Below are 15,916 nucleotides of genomic sequence, written 5' to 3' on the forward strand. Positions count from 1 at the left end.
CATCCACATAGTGACTTAGTTTCAAAATGTACTCCTCTCTGTATTTTTATTTGTAGTTAAATATTCCCCAATTGCATTTCAATCAGGAATTCCTTTTTTAAATTGTATTTATTTATTTATTTATTTTGCAAGGCAATGGGGTTAAGTGGCTTGCCCAAGGCCACACAGCTACGTAATTATGAAGTGTCTGGGGCCAGATTTGAACTCAAGTACTCCTGACTCCAGGGCTGGTGCTCTATCCACTGTGCCACCTAACCACCCCTAAATTTTATTTTTTTAAGGCAATAGGATTAAGTGACTCACCCAAGGTCACACAGCTAGGCAATTATTAATGTCTGAGGCCAGTTTGGACTCAGGTCCTCCTGTCTTCATGGCCAGTGTTCTATTCACTGTGCCACCTAGCCGCCCCTCAGTCAGGAGTTCTGGAGTGTTTTGAAGCGCCTCCACCATGCTGCCTGTCTCCCTGGTGGAAGGTTCATATATAGGGCAGTTGGGTAGTGAAGAAGGGTAAGAGAGTCAGGTCTGTGTTTGGCTAGACTCACCTTCCTGAGTTCAAATCTGACTTCAGACACTTACTAGCAATGGAACCCTGAGCAAGTCACTTAACCCTTCTTGCCTCAATTTCCTCATGGGTAAAATGATCTGAAGAAACAAGTAACAAACCACTCCAGTAACCCTGCCAGGAAAACTCCCAACGGGATGTGGTAAAAAAAAAAAAAATGGAGAGGCCAGAAGTGGAAGGCCAGTTAGGAGGCCATGGCAACGGGTGAGGGGATTAAACTAAGCTCTGGGTGTGGCTGTCACAAAATGCCCTTGCCAGATGAAGTTCATCACCTCCAGTGTCATCACTGACGTGGTTCAGCCATAGCCATGACTCCCGGTGATCCTCTTGGCAGAGATACTGGAGTGGTTTGCCATTTCCTTCCCCAGCTTATTCATAGAGGTGGGAACCGAGGCAAACGGGGGCCGCGGCTTGTCTGAGTCCCCCTGGACCTGGGGTCCTTGGGGCTCCTCCGAAGCATCTCCTGATCTCATCCCCAGGCTGCCAACCCAAGCCCCGGCTGACCCGGGCCTCCCTCAGCCTCCGTCCCCCCACTGCAGGGCTTCCCAGGCTGCCTCTGCTGCGCAGGCCGGCCCCCGGCCTCTCCCGAAGCCCCAATCCTTCCGGCCCCCCATCATGCTGGCAGCCCCTTGCTATTGCCCGAGTGCTCCCAGCTCGGCGTGCCCGCACCCCGGAGCCGGGAGAAGAAAGGGGCGGGGCCAGACTCGGAGCCTTCCCAGCGACTTTATTGACCCGACCCCCCCCCCCCCCGGCGCGCAGGCGCATGCGCGGCCCGGGCCGGCGGCTCCTCCGCGGGGAGGTAGCACGGAGGAGGTGACGTCATGGGCCAGAGGGGGCGGGGCCTTAAAGGGGACGCCTCTAGGACGGGAGGGTGGCTTCAGGCCAGGGGGGCGAGGGCAGCCCCGGCGGGCTCACCCGGCTGCCTTCCTAGTCCGCTTTGCCCCCTGGGCCTCAGTTTCCCTGCCTGCAAGATGCACTGGAGGGCTGCCCCGGACGGGCCCCCTGCTCTCCATCCTTCCCCCTTGGGGCCGTGGGCTCTTTTCCCGTGGCCCCTGGACTAGAGGCGGCCCGGGGCGTGGAGGGCCCCAGGGTCCCTGTCGTGGTGGGCAGGGGCTGAGCTGGGCCCAGTGGGTGGCCAGGCGGATTTGGGGGCAGGAGACTGGCTGAAGAGGCCTCCCAAGAGGACCCTCGCCCAGGCCTGTGAGCCCCCAGCTGGGGCCTGGGGGAGCCGAGAAGGGGGTAGCTCTGGCCTTCTGAGGCGCCCTCCGACTGCTCCAGGGTTCCCCCCAAAACATCAGGGGCTTTAGGGGCCCTGGCCCTCCTCCCAGAGTCCCCTCCGTCTTAGAGGCCAGGGAATCTGGGCCAGGGAAAGGGCAGTGCCCCGGAAGACTTGCCATTCCTGCCCGCTAGCCCTCCTGGGGCCCAGTGAGGGAGCCGTGGAAGTCTGTCCTGGACCAGGTCGCTGCTGTTCGGGGCAGTGGGAGGCATAAAGGAAGGGGAGAGGAGAGTGAGTTGGGATCCGGGCTTGGGGTCGTGGGGGGGCGATGCAGGGGGGGGCGGCTCCAGGTTGGAGAGGTTGCCTTGCCCACCAGGTGGGCCTCTCACCTAGGAAAGACTGGGGCCAGGGAGAAAGGAAGGGCCTAGAGGTGGGATAGGATGATGGTTTAGTGGGGGGAGGAGGGCTGATGTAGGAACGGGTCCGGGGTACCTTGGGCCATCACTTATCCTCTGGTGCAGCCCTCGAGAGGGAAGGCGGAGAGGAGGGGCGATGGATCTGGAAACCGCCTCCCAAGCTTTGATCTAGAAGGCAAAGGTGGGCTTCTGCCTGGCCTCAGAGGGCTCCCCTGATCCTCCCCAACCTAAAAACGGGAAGGAAGAGGCATTGTCCCCCTGCGCCCTCACTCTCATCTCAGCCCCCCTTCCCAAAGCGCCACACGCTCTCTCTGAGGTGCTGATGGTTTCGCCAGGGGTCCCATCCCTGTCCTCAGCCATCGCCAGACTCTGGGGACCCCCACCTCCTTCCCAGGACCCGCAGATAGTTGGGCCCCAGCCCTTTGCTCTCAGGTCTGAGATAGTCAAACCTGGACCTCCACCTCCACTTCCTTTCCAGTTAGGGATGGCCTTGCCCTAGAGCCCCTCCCCCCGGTCCCCACCGCTATTTGAAATGGGACAAGAAATGGGCCACGGGGTAGTTTGGGCAGTCGATGCCCAGCCCCTGGCAGAGCCCGAGCAGGCGCTGGCGGGCCTCGCCGGGGCTGCTGCCAGAGCAGGCGATGCTGCAGTAGGGCTCCTCGTACTCCCCTGGCAGCAGCTCCTCCTCCAACAGGTTGAGGCGGATGAGGCCACGCTCATGCAGGCCCTGGAGGGCCTCCCGGCTGGCCGTGGAGCTGAGGGCCCGTAGGTGCTGGGACACCAAGCACATGACGCCCACCAGGCAGGCCCGGGCCCTGGGCCGGGCGGGCAGGGCGGGGGGGATGCCACAGGCCACCATGGCGGCAGCCAGCAGCAGGTCCACTCCGTAGAGCTCCTGGATCCAGTCCCGCAGGTAGAAGCCCCCCATGCGGGGGTTGATCTCGATGAGCCGGGGCCCAGCGGCGGTCAGCTTCAGCTCCACGTTGAAGACGCCGTCCAGGAGGCCGCAGCCCAGGCAGCACTGGTAGGCCGCCTGGATCAGTTGGGCCTGGCGCTCGGGGGCCAGTCCGCTGGGCATGCAAGCCGCCGTCTCAGTGAAGCCCGGCAGGCGAGTGGGGCCGTTGTCCGACACGAAGGCCCCCAGCAGCTTCCCGGAGAAGAGCACCAGGTCCACATCGTGCTCCGTCCCGGCCACGAACTCCATCAGCAGCATGGCGTTGCCCCAACCCAGGCCGATGCCCGGGTGGTCGGCCTCGCCCTGCAGGTCCTGGGAGATCTTGGCAAAGTGGGTGCGGCACTGTGCCGCATCCTCTACCAGGCGCACCCCGACGGCGCCGGCTCCAAACTCCAGCTTCATGACCCCAGGCAGGGGCACCATCCGGGCTGCCCGCTCCACATCATCGGGGGTCTGCAGCGGGCAGCAGGGCACGGCGTAGAGGGCGGGGGCTGGCCAGCGTGGGCTCTGGCAGCGCAGCAGGTGAGTCTGCGTCTGGCTCTTCTGCTTGGCCAGGCTCATGGCAGCTGGGGGGCAGCCCCGCAGGCCCAGCTCCTCGCACAGCAAGGCTGTCAGCACCAGGCAGTCATCCCAATAAGAGAGGCAGCCGTCCAGCTGCAGGCCCCGGGCCCGTACCAGCTCCGCCAGCTGCCGAGCGTTCTCCTCATCACGCCGGTGCTCCGTCACATCAAAGTGGATGAAGGTTTGGACCAGTTGAGAGGCAAAGTGGTTGGGATCGGACTCGACCAGGTGGAGCTGGGAGAACAGAGGGTGGAGAGTGTGGCCTCCCCTGCCAGCCCAGCCCCTTGCTCATCCCTTTCTAGGGGCCAGGAGCCTCAGCCTCCCAGAGCCCTGGGCCTGGGATCAGGAAGACAAGCCTTCACGGTGTGACCCTGGGTAAGTCCCATAACCTCTGTTCGTTGCAGTTTTCTTAGCTGTGAAATGAGAACACCTCCCTCCCTGGGGGGGGGGTGGTAGTGGAGAGGTTCATATTGGTAAAGCCCTTAGCACACAGTAGGCCCTTCATTAATGCTTCTTTCCTTTCTCCCTGGAAGCCATGCCACACAAGGATCATTGGGAGGACAAAGAAGAGAAGGCTGGGGTGGGTGAGGAGGAAGGACTGTGGCCTTGAGGGCTTGCCCTGTGGTGGCCTCTAAGAGGGGAACCTGGAGCTATCAGGAGGGGCTGCAGAGAGGTGCTGAGGGCAGTGGCCTGCAACAGGAAATCACCACTTCCCCAGCCCCGGTCATCTGCCAACAGAGGCTGGAGGAGAAGGGGAGAGATGGAGAGGAAAGGCCTGTTCAGTAGGGGGTGGACTCAGATGCCTTTGAGGTGCCTTCTCACTCAGAAGCGCCAGGAGTCCTGGACTCTCGAATCAGCACCAGCACCTCTTCCACCAGTGATGGAGGCTTCCCCTTCAGAGCTTTCTCCTAATCTGACCATGAGTTCCCTAGGACCAAGGACTGCCTGGGTTCATTGACCACATAGGAGACCCTCCTTCAGGCCTGCCCACCTCCTGCCCATCTCCTGCCCTTCTGTAAAACGAGAGGATCTGGGATTTGTGAATGAACGAATGACTGGGGAAGGGGGAGGGGATTCAAACCATCCTTGGAGCCCCTGGAAGGGATGCTCAGGGGGCAGTTCCCCTTCTCTTGGTCCTGTCCACACCAGAGCAGCCACTCCCCACCTCCAGGTTCCCCCTCCCTCCATCGTTTCCCTTCCTCCCATGGGGATTCTGCTCTGGCCCCCACCCTCACCTTGAGCCCATAGTCCCGGGCCGCCTCCCAGACGAACTTCTTGCTGTAGCCCCCGGCGCCCACCACCAGCAGGTGCTTGCCCTCCATGAGGTGGCATGCTGAGCGCCGCAGCATGGTCTCCACCAGGGGCCCTGCGGCCACCCACTGGGAATGCTGGCCCCACCGGGCCCACTGGCCTTCCAGGAGCCCACAGGCCTCCAGACACAGGCAGCTGTTCAGCTCCAGGAGTACAGGACACAGGGAACCTCCGGGGCCCACGGGTGAAAGCACCAGGTCCACACCTGTTGGGGCCAGAGGGAGCTGGAGCTCAGCGGGGGGTGCAGCCAGAGGTCTGGGCTTGGAGCAACAACGTGGGACAAAGAAGTCTGGGACACCTCCATCCTCACCCTGAGGGTCTAAGACCTTTGACTTTCAGGGCCCAACGATCCTTCTCCTTATAGCTGGGGGTGCAAAAGCCTTACTACGCCCCCCCCAGAGTCCCAGGGTTCCACTTGGGGGTGCTGCAAACTCCATTTCTCCCTCTCCCCAACATTTGTGCCTAAGGGCCTGGATGCCTGGGGAAGGGACTGGAACCATCCAGGCCAGAGGCTCTCCCCAGAGATGCTGCCTAGAAATGGGATGGGGTGGCCAGGGGATCAGTGGTTCAGGGAGGGAGGTCAGCTGAAATTCCCATTCATCCAGCGGCACCCAGCTGCGGCCCAGGCCCCAAAGGGCCCGACTCACCCAGGACGTCTGTGCGTGCCTGGCGCCCGCCCCGCTGCTCCGGACTCAGTGAGGCCTCCAGCTCCAGCACGGTTCCCAGTGCTGCCTCAGCTGCCTCCCGCACCCTGCCCCGCAGCACCTCCACAGCAGCCGGCTCCCTCAGCCCGCAGGCGGCCAGGGCGCTATCCAGGGTCTGTGGCAGGGCCACCTGGTGCCTCAGGGGCTTCTCTGGCCGGCCCACGCTGCACACCACCTGCGGGTAGCAGAGGGGCGTCAGCCCTCTCTCCTCCTTCCTCCAAGGGCCCAGGCCCTCTCCTACTCCCCAAGGGGTTCTGGACTCGCCATTTATCTCCCCATCTTATTCCCTCAAGGGAGCCTGGTCTCTTCAGTTAGCCCCCGCCTCTTTCTGGACTATGGCTTCTCTCCCCTCATTCTTTCTCCATTTGCTCTCAGAAACCTTCGTTGGCTCCCCTTTGCCCACAAAGTAAATCCTTCATACTGCATTCAAGGCCTGTCTATCTGGTCCCAACGTCCCTTCCTAACTTTCTCCTTCCCAAGTCCTTTGCTAAGTGAACTCCGGCCACACCAGCCTTCGTCTTCTCCCCAGAGCATGGGGCAGGTCACCTGAACCTACTCTGTCTCCCATTGGTAAAATGAGGGAGTTGGACCAAATACTATTTCTGTTCCAAATCTAACCTCTGCCCGAAGTGCTTTCCATCACCTTTTCTCACTGTCCACCTAGCTGGATTATACCCATTCTCGTGGGCCCACCTTCTATCAGAAGCCCATACTGAGACTCATTTATTTAGGAGGCAGAGACCTTCCAGGACCTCTTGTCACATGGTAGGGAGCAGATAAAGCCAGATCCTCTGGACGGAGGGTGGAAAGAGGCCTGGCTCTAGAGTCAGGGGAAATGGCCTCAAATGCAGAAGCTCCCTCCTGTTCCCCTGCCTACCCCCCAGGTGCCCTCCATGAGCCTACTTAGACCTGAGGGGGGGGTCCTCCTCTGGGCAGGAATGGGCAATCAGCCATTGGCTGATCCTCAGGTCCTCTGAAAGCCTGGAGAACCCTGGGGTCCCCTTCCTTACCTGGCTCATCAGAGGCCGATCCCCCTGAGACCTGCACACAACAGCGCAGGCCCGAATGGCCACCTCTGGCAGAAACAAAAAGAAGGATCAGCAATGACATAGCTAAAATGTCCTTTCCAAACTTCTCCTTGGATCCCCACAATGACCCAAGAAGGCTGGCCTTGAGGCTGGTCGTACAACTGTTTTCTTCATCTGTATTTGAATCTAAGATTTTTGTTGTTGCTTTTGTTTGAGTAAAGAGAACTCCTGGTGTGGGTACTCCTTCCTCCGAGGTAGATAGACAACTCCCTGGCAGTTCACTGATGGAGAGTCCTGGAACTCTGACCCCAGGTCTTTCTGACTACAAGCCTATCTCTTCACCCACTCACTATGCTGCCTCTCAAGAGCTATCCCCATTTTGTAGATGAGGAAACTGAGGCACTTAGAGATTTAGTGATCTGTGGCCATACCTGCTAGTAAGTGTCTGAATTAAGATTTGAACCCAGCACTCTATTGACTAAGCCCAGGTATTTATAATCCTATAAGGTTGAGGAAAATGAAGTCCAGGACCATAAAGCTAGAAAGTGGAAGGTCTTCTGAGTCTGTGGCCAGGGCCTCTCCAGTTGGATGGAAGTTGGCTTGTGGGAGTCAGGGAAGGTGTGAGGCCCAGGGCTCAAGAAGGGAAGGAATTCTACTGTGCCCAGACCAGCTCTCTCTAGGGGGAGGGGAGGGTCTTACCTGACTGGGGAGTGAGGCTCCCAGGGGGATCAGGATGCAAGACCTGGCCTGGAGGACACACAGCCTCCACAAGGACACTCTCTTCCTCCTCCAGCTTCTCCAACAGGGCCAACACAGCTTGGACCACGACCCCTGGTTCTGACCTTGGATGCAGACTCATGGCTTGGGACCCACGCCAGCGCCAGCCCCCAGGCTTTACCGCCACCTGAGAGGCAGGGAGCATTAGGGAGGGCCCTAGACCTCTTGCCCTGCCCCCCCCATCTCCCTGCATCTTTCCCTGAGAGGAGCCCTAACACACCTCTCACTCCCAAACCCAAAGCACCACCCAACAGCACTAATAACAACCTACATGGTACACCCAGAGCTGGAAGGGACCCCAGAAGTTATCTAGCCCAACTCCTTCATTTTTACAGATGAAGAAACTGAGTCTCAGAAAAGTTAGGTGACTTGCCTAAGGTCCCACATATAAGTGGCAGAACCAGGATTGGGCCCAGTCTTTGGGGCTCCTCTAAACCACAGCACTTCAGCTGTGTGGACATACTTGAGCCTCACAATAGCCATGGTCCTGCAAGTGTCATTAGCCTCATTTTACAGAGGAAGAAACTGAGGCTCAAGAAGGTTTCCACCAACCTACTTTCCTCCAGCCAGCCAGTAGAAACAGTGAGATTTGAACTCAGGTCTTGCTAACTCTCCATTCAGCATTTTCTCCACTGTGCCATACTACCTTCCCCATATGGTTATGATTGCTACTAACTGGCAATCACCTCATTGATTTCTCTGCAAATCATAATCACTTCTGGGCACCAGAAGGTTTACAAACTGCCACCCTCCTAAGAACCCTGGCAGTCCCATCTCTGTATAGGCTCTCAGCTCACTGGTATCATTCAACATAGTCTTTTCTTGACTCCAGTCACATCTGGGACAGGTCAGGGGTGATAAGCTTAGGGCTGGAAAAGACATTGTAGGTCATGGATACCTACCCCTCCATTTTCCAGAAGAGGAAACAGAGGATCCCAGAGGTTGAGTGACTTTTCACTGGCTGTCTCCCATGCTTTAAATGCTCCCTCTGCTCACCTTCTGCAGAATCCTTGCTGGTCTTCCCCCTCACCGTGCCCCCACCCTTGGAGTTTATCTCTCATCTATTCTGTCTACAACTGGTTTTGTACATGGTGTTTCCCCATTGTACTGAGAACAACTTGAGGGTGGGGCCCACGTTTTCCCCTTTTTTCTTGTCTCTGGTGTGTTTAATAGAGTGCCTGGCACCCAGCACTCACTTAGAGTATATTTGCATTTTGATTGGTTTGTCCAAAGTCACTCTGCTAGGTGGGGAACAAAACCAGGTTTCCTGATTTGCAACCCAAGGCAGTTTCTACCACACACTCTCTTCACCAGCACCCCCAAGGCTAGTTCTCACTCAATCCCCAGAGTCCTTAGTACCTGGCGGGCATTTCCCAGGGCTTCAAGATGGAGAAATGTCTCCACTTCTTCTTTCACCAGTCCCTCCTGCCCCTCCTTGTCACTGAGCTCCACAAGACGCAGGTCCTGGGTCCAAGCCTGACCCCGCAGCTGCTGGGGAGGCTTGTATGTCAAGGCCAGAGTAGTGGGCACAGCCACTTTGTTCCCCTGGGCCAGAAGCACTCTGGTAAGTAGCCGGTCTTCCAGAAGGTGGGCTAGCTCTGCCGAGGTTCCGGTGGGGCAGCCCAGATCCCTGCTCAGCTCTGCCACCTCCCGGCCTCGGCCAGCCCTGGGGCCCAGCTCCCCGAGGAAATAGGTGACCTGCCGTGGAGGGGCAAACTCCTCCAGGAAGGTAAGTCCTCCTGGATGGAATGCCACAGCCTTGGAGACCAGAAGGGCTGATTCCCCTGCTTTTCCAGCCATGGGCACTTTAGTCAGCCAGGTTGGAGACAGACACAATAGCATGTTTCCTGGGAGTAGAGGAGAGGAAGAAATGAAGGTGGGGAGGGAAGGGGGGAGGAGGGGCAAGGATCACAGATTCAGACGAGGAAAAGACTAGAGGTTATCGAGGCCTACTTTCCTTGTTACAGACAGAAAATCACGACTTGACCAAGGTCACAGTGAACATTAATGGTAATGACTTCTCTCTTAGTGACACCGTACTTTGTCTCTGTCGTATTCTGGAGGGGAGGGATTGGCTTTTGGCCTTTCTTTACATCTTCAGCTCATTGCAGAGGGCCTCGTGTATCTTAGCTGCTTAATAAACCTTTGCTGACTGGCTAACAGAGCTAGAATTTACATCCAGGCTCTCTGCCTCAGAAGTCAAGGCCATGAAGTCAGCAAGGGCATTTCAACCGGGGGCTCTTGTAGTCTAACAACAGTTTCTTTCCACAGGAATGCCCCTGATCTCCCACCCCACCCCCATGGGAGGAATCTCCAGCTGTCTGATCAGGAATGTCTAGCAGCTGCCTGGCTTGGGTATTTTGGGATGTGGCCGGCTCTGCCTGCCCTTTCCATAGGTCAGCTCCACCATGTGGGGACCTAGGGGTGGGGTTCTGAGAATAGAAAGGCTGCTTGCAGAGCATTTGGACCTAAGCTGGCCATCACTTACCTGGACTCTGGACCCCGCCTTCCAGCAGCACGGAGAAGAAGGAACTGGGGGAGCCTAGAACACACAAGGTCACCTCCCTGCCCGGGCAACCTCAGGAGAAAAGGAAGAGAATTCCACTCTCTGGTTGTTCCCTTCTTACCCCCTCACCCCTGTCACCCAAGTCAGCCTCATTCATTGTGATGTCCCTGCCTATCCCATTTGCACTGTCTTTCTGAGAAAATAGTAGCAACCAAGCTAGTATGGGAAGTTGGCAGAAGAGGACTGAGTTTCCCCAGATCCAGGTGTGTGGGCACTGCCCCCGCCTCTGTCCTCCCAAAGGTTTCCAGCCATGTGTCTGTGCCTAACTCTTCACACAGGGTGGTGGGCCTCCTTGTCCCAGTCAGCCTGGGCTGATGGCAGCTGGTCCCTGGGCCCCCCCTCACCTGGGTGAGGCTCTAGGGTGCGGTCCACAGTCTCAGGCAGACCTGCCTGCTGTAAACAGCTCTGTAACAAGTTGTAGTAGAAGGTGGTCCATGCCCGGGCAGTTCCCTCTTCAGGGGAGCTCTTACAAATCAGATTCACATCCTGGTTCCAGAACCCTAAGAGGGGTCCTCGTGGGGGCAGCTCTGGGCTCCCATGCTGCTCTCCACCCCCTTCTTCTTCTGAGTCCTTGGAGGGCACAGAGTGGGCCAGTTCTGGTCGCAGCTGATCTAGGGAAAGCTTTGTGGGGAAAGATTGAGGTTGGGCAGGACAGGGAAGGGAGGAACAGAACAGATAAGAGAGCAGACCTTTGGGAACCCCCAAGGGGAACATTAATCAGGATTTGGGAGGAGGGTCATCAGAAGGGCAAGATCTATCCAGCTGTGGAGAGGAGGAGGGGTGACCCTGGGGATCCAAAAGTAGGGGGTTGGATGGGGAGATTAAGCTTTCAAACATGTGTTAGGCAACTCATCTGTGCAGGGATTGAGGTACCCAAAGATGCCTTCTAAGATCAGGACCAGGGCTGGAAGGGACCTTCAAGGCTATTGAAGCCCACCTCAGTTTATAGAGAAGGAAACTGAGGGTCAGATTGGGGAATGGTCTCACTCACACAAGGGGGGGAGAAGGTGTAAGAAGAGGGTACCCAAAGAAAGGGCTCTTCATCTTTTATCCCGAGAGGGCTCATGACCTCCCAAGGGGAAAGGGAAGGTAAAATGCAGGATGACTATAGCCATTGTTGCTTCCCACCAAAGGAAGATGGCAGTCACCAGAAATTCCTGCTAAATTTTGTGTTTGGTTTTTATTAAGTTTGAGAGCTGCTTATACCAAGCTCAGGGCAGAATCTGTGAGTTCTAGGCTGGTGAAGGGTGATGAACTTGGAGAGCTCTCCTCTCCAGTTGTGTGACTCCAGACGGACCACATTCGGCCTCTGGGCCTTCATTTAAGATGAGGATGTTGGATTCAAAGGCTTCTGAGATTCCTCCAAGGCCTAGGACTATGGTGCTGAGGTGAGAGGCAGATCTGAGGTGGCATTGCCACATTGAATTCTAAGTCTGCAAAGCACTTTATCTGAAGGCTCTCATCCAGCCTTGTAAGGTAGTGTTACCCACATTTTATGAATGAGGAAACTGAGTCTCAAGAAGGAAAGTGACTTGCTCAGGGTCATTCAGCCAGGACATGTCAATATCAGGATTTGACATTTGAAGCCAGATCTTTCCAACACTTCCCCTCTCCTGGGCACCCTGAGAAAGGCATAGACCCTGCCTATGGTCTAATGTACATTGAGCCCTGGGGCAGACGTGTTGTTTGGTCCCAGTCAAAGACAGACTTAATGGAAACTCCCTAAAAAAATGGAAAAAGGCTGCTTCATCAGGTAGTGAGCCTCTCGTTCCTGGGAATCTGCAGACAAAGACTGGATGGCTTTCTGTCAAGGGTGTGGGTGTCTCTGAGTTGGACCAGAAGACTCAAAAGCCCCCTCTCCCAACTTTGAAGTCTTGTGATTCTGTAAGTCAGGAGACAGGCCCCTCCTTTGCCCCAGCTCCTGCTTAAACTTGTGTGAAGGCCCTCCCAATCTGGGTTTCCCATAAGAGACAAAATGTTAGACCCTGCCGGGTCCCCTTTCAAGGACTGTTAATGGGAAAGCATGACTTGGGAGAAGAGACACATTGGCCTCGTAATCCCATTGTGCTTCTATTAGGGGAGATGCTGGGTCTTGAGGGCTCTGGAGAAGGAAGAAGCCCTGGAGCCAAGTGCCACCTGTGGGAGGGCGGAACTTCAGAGCCTGGGTCCACCTTCAGCGCCTTAGAGCTCAGGGACTGGGGGGAGGGGACCAGGAAGGAGGGAGGAGGCAGTGAACTCACCATCTTGCAGATGAAGAGGCTGAGTGAGAAAAAAGAGGGAGAGGGAAGAAGATTTCAGCAAGATGTGGGAATCTCCTGGAGCTCCTGAGGCCAGGGCACTGCCTCTCCCCCATTCCGTTTGCCCAACTTTCTCCTGCCCCTCCCACTTCCCCCTCTCTCTCTCTCTCCCCCCCCCCCACCCCGACTGGCCCTGGGGACTTTGGAGGGTCTAGGGCTGCTTTCTCTGTCTCTCTCTGTCTCTCTGTCTCTCTCTCTCACTGACTGGGAACTTTAAAGGATCTAAAGCTGGTTTCTCTCTCTGCCTGGGCCTCTGGGCTTTGAAGGGCCTAGGGCTGGAGCAGACCAGATCTCAGAGAGGAGAGACTGGGGAGACTTGAGCCCCCACCTGTGAATGCAACTAAGCATGAGAATTACTTGCTGGTGAGACGAGGACAGCCTCTCCTGTCACTAGAGCTGAGCAGCCAGGGGCTGGGGAAGAGAGGGTGGATGGGACCTGGGCCAGGGCCCAGGGTGTCTAGAAATGAGGGTCAGCAGCTGCCAAGGGGCCTGGGGTGGCACCACATGACCCGTCATGACCCCAACCCAGACCACACCAACCAAGGGCCCCCAAATACTGAAACCCCAGCAGTTCTCATTGCCCAAATGCCAAACTAGAGGCCAGAGAGCTGGCACAAGAATTGCCACCTTGCCCTGGGGCCACCTCCAGCTCAAACCTGAGGGTACTTTTTGAAGGCTGAACTAAACTGGGAAATAGCTCTGGAAATAGTGCCAGTTGACCTCAGGAGATTCTAAAAGAAGAGGACTGGGCTGGGTTTGGGGATTTGAGGTGCCCTGCCTGGCAGTCAGATGCCTGAAGCCAGGCTACCTCAGTTGCTACTCTAAGTAGCAGAGGGGCTGAAGCAGGGCTTCTCAGCAGGGGCACCTCACTTTCTGGGCCCCAGGAAGGCAGAGCTTGGGCTCCTGGGGCTCCCCCACCTCCTGCCCCTGGGTCCTCCTGACCCCAGCCGCCCCTCTCCCCCCTCCCACTCCCTCCCCTCCTCGCCAGCCCCTCGGGGTGCCCACTGCCCAGCCCCGCGCAGGCAGGGGCGCGGGGGGTACCTGGGTGAGCGGGGGGCGGCGCGGCTGGAGGGCCTGGCCTGGCCTGGGCTGCCCTGGGCTTGGTACCAGTGTCCGGGGATTAAAGGCGCCTAGGCTTTATATAGCCCGGGCTCAGGGCATGCCCAGTGCTAGGGAGGGGGGAGGGCTTGGGCCCCGCGGGGCCGGGGAGCGGGCGGGCGGGGCGCCCGGGGGGGTTCCCAAGAGATCCAGGTGCTGGCGCGGGGGGCGGGGCGAGCAGAGCCCGACAGAGAGAACAGGACCCCCGCCCCGGTCCTCCCCTTCCCCGCCCCCCCCGCCCCCCGCTTCTTCTTCTGCAGCTCGGGAGCTTCGGGAATGGAACACCCGGCGGGGACCCGGAGAGACAGCTGAGTACGGACGGGGCGCCCAGCGGGGAGACCGGGCCCAGAGACCCAGAATCCAAAGAGAAAGGGAGAAACACGGGACCAGAAAGAAAAGAGAGACGGACAGAGAAGGGAGGATAGAAAGACACCCGGGGGTGGGGGTGGGGGGGGGGGACAGAGGCAGAGAGACAGACCCACACAGAGAGGGAGACGCGAGGCTAGAAAGCCACCCAGGGCGAGGGGGGTGGGGGGACAGAGAGACAGAGGAAGACAAACCGACAGAGACACGCAGAGATAGAGAGACAGAGACAAGGGAAGGCGGAGACAGAAGTCGGGGGAAGCAGAGCCAGGCCGGGGCAATGCGGTGCAATGAGAAGTCAGAAAGAAAAAACAGAGAGAGAGACAGGAAATCAGAGATACCAAAGAGAGACCACAGGAAGGGAGAGAAGAGAAAGGTGGAGGGAGGGAGAGCTGACTCTGTGGAAAGACGAAGCCAGAAGAGGGGCGAGCGGGAGACTGGTACAGACCCACCCTCCCCTCAGCCTCCTTCGCCCTACCACCCCCCCAAAGAGCCTCACAGGGACAAGGCCTCAGAAACAGAGATATATTGTTCAGGACAAGCAGTCACAGAGCCCCAGAGACAAGCCAGGCTCCCACTCCCCACGGGCACAGCTATGGAAACCGAGTTCTGGCCAGAGGCCCATAGAGGCAACCCTGGGAGCCTGGCACAACGGGCACAAACATAGTCACACATCAACCGTGCCCTCCACATCCCAAGCCAGGGCTCCTGTCTCTCTTTCAAGAAAACTTTGCCAGTGGCCCCAGGGAAAACACCCCCCCCATACCATCCCACCCCACCCCACCCCCCCGCCTCCCACATCAGCCCTCTAAAAGGTGCCCCACGCTCATGGATTTTCTTAGACAGCAACCCACTGCTGAAGTCTGAACAGGGAGGCGTGCCCACAACCCTGGTAAAGTTGGCAGCAAAGCTTTAAGCTGGTAATAAGGAGTGAGCCCCCCCAGAGGCCAGGCACAGGGCTCCCCAGAACCCTGTTTTTGTGTTTCCCTCCAAATGAGGCGTGGAGATCAAGGTCTCTCCCCATGGCTCTGCTTCCCTGTCCTCCGCCTGCCGCTGCCCCCACCTTCCACACCTCTAGAGCTCCAACTTTGGGTCCAGCAAGATGCACTGAGGATGTGTGTGTGTGTGGGGGGGAAGGGTCTTTGAGTCTCTTTTATCCTGAGGATCTTTGCAAAAATAGACCCACCCAGGAATGCTCCCCAAAATTGACAAAATGGGCACCCACTCCCTAGAGGATTCAAACAGGGGGTGGATCACCACCAGGCAGGCACCAAGGGCCCTCCCAGGGTGGGCAGCTCTGTAAATCAGGGCAAAGCCAGTGCAAGCGGTTCTTCCTGGCTCTCAAAATAGCAGAGGAAAGGGAAATGGATCTTCTCCAGGTGAGGTTTTGATCACTTGCTGTTTATTCTGTGAGCCTTTGGTTTCTCATCTGTAAAATGGGAAAAGGAGATAGTTGGGCTCTGAAGTCTTTTCTAGTTCTGTTCTGTAAATACAAAGGTAGCCAGCCCCTCTAGCCCCTGGCCAGGGCTAGATTTAGAGTTGAGACCCAGATTTGAATCTTAATTTCTTTTTTATTTCAATTAAAGATTTTATTTATTTTGAGTTTTACAGTTCCCCCCCATCTTACTCCCCCCCCACACAGAAGGCAATCTGTCAGTCTTTCCATTGTTTCCATGTTGTACATTGATCCAAACTGAGTGTGATGAGAGCAAAATCATATCTTTTTTTTTTTTTAGGTTTTTGCAAGGCAAATGGGGTTAAGTGACTTGCCCAAGGCCACACAGCCAGGCAATTATTAAGTGTCTTGAGACCGGATTTGAACCCAGGTACTCCTGACTCCAGGGCCGGTGCTCTATCCACTGTGCCACCCAGCCGCCCCAAGAAATCATATCCTTAAGGAAAAAAAAAGTATAAGAGATAGAGAGATGAGACAATAAGATAGCAGTGAATCTTGATTTCTTAATGCTTGTGTGACTTGGCACATCTCTTCTGTTCCCTGGGCCTCATTTCCATCAGTTAGATGGCACAGTGGAAAGAGCACTGGCCTTGGAGTCAGGAGAAC

At 57.0% G+C, this 15,916-nt stretch overlaps 1 protein-coding gene across 1 annotated transcript; it reads right to left on the reverse strand.

Moving 5' to 3' along the window:
* Positions 1 to 1,673: 1,673 nt before the first annotated feature.
* CARNS1 (carnosine synthase 1) lies at positions 1,674 to 11,039 on the reverse strand. The gene is made up of 8 exons (XM_074230945.1): positions 10,441 to 11,039; positions 10,019 to 10,108; positions 8,890 to 9,377; positions 7,453 to 7,657; positions 6,736 to 6,800; positions 5,669 to 5,900; positions 4,946 to 5,226; positions 1,674 to 3,944 (listed from the first exon to the last, which is right to left on the reverse strand). The coding sequence occupies exons 1-8, from the start codon at positions 10,808 to 10,810 to the stop codon at positions 2,718 to 2,720; spliced, it is 2,958 nt and encodes a 985-aa protein (XP_074087046.1). The 5' UTR covers positions 10,811 to 11,039; the 3' UTR covers positions 1,674 to 2,717.
* Positions 11,040 to 15,916: the final 4,877 nt, after the last annotated feature.

Source organism: Macrotis lagotis, chromosome 3, assembly GCF_037893015.1.
Source record: "Macrotis lagotis isolate mMagLag1 chromosome 3, bilby.v1.9.chrom.fasta, whole genome shotgun sequence".
In the NCBI taxonomy this organism is placed as follows: domain Eukaryota; kingdom Metazoa; phylum Chordata; class Mammalia; order Peramelemorphia; family Peramelidae; genus Macrotis; species Macrotis lagotis.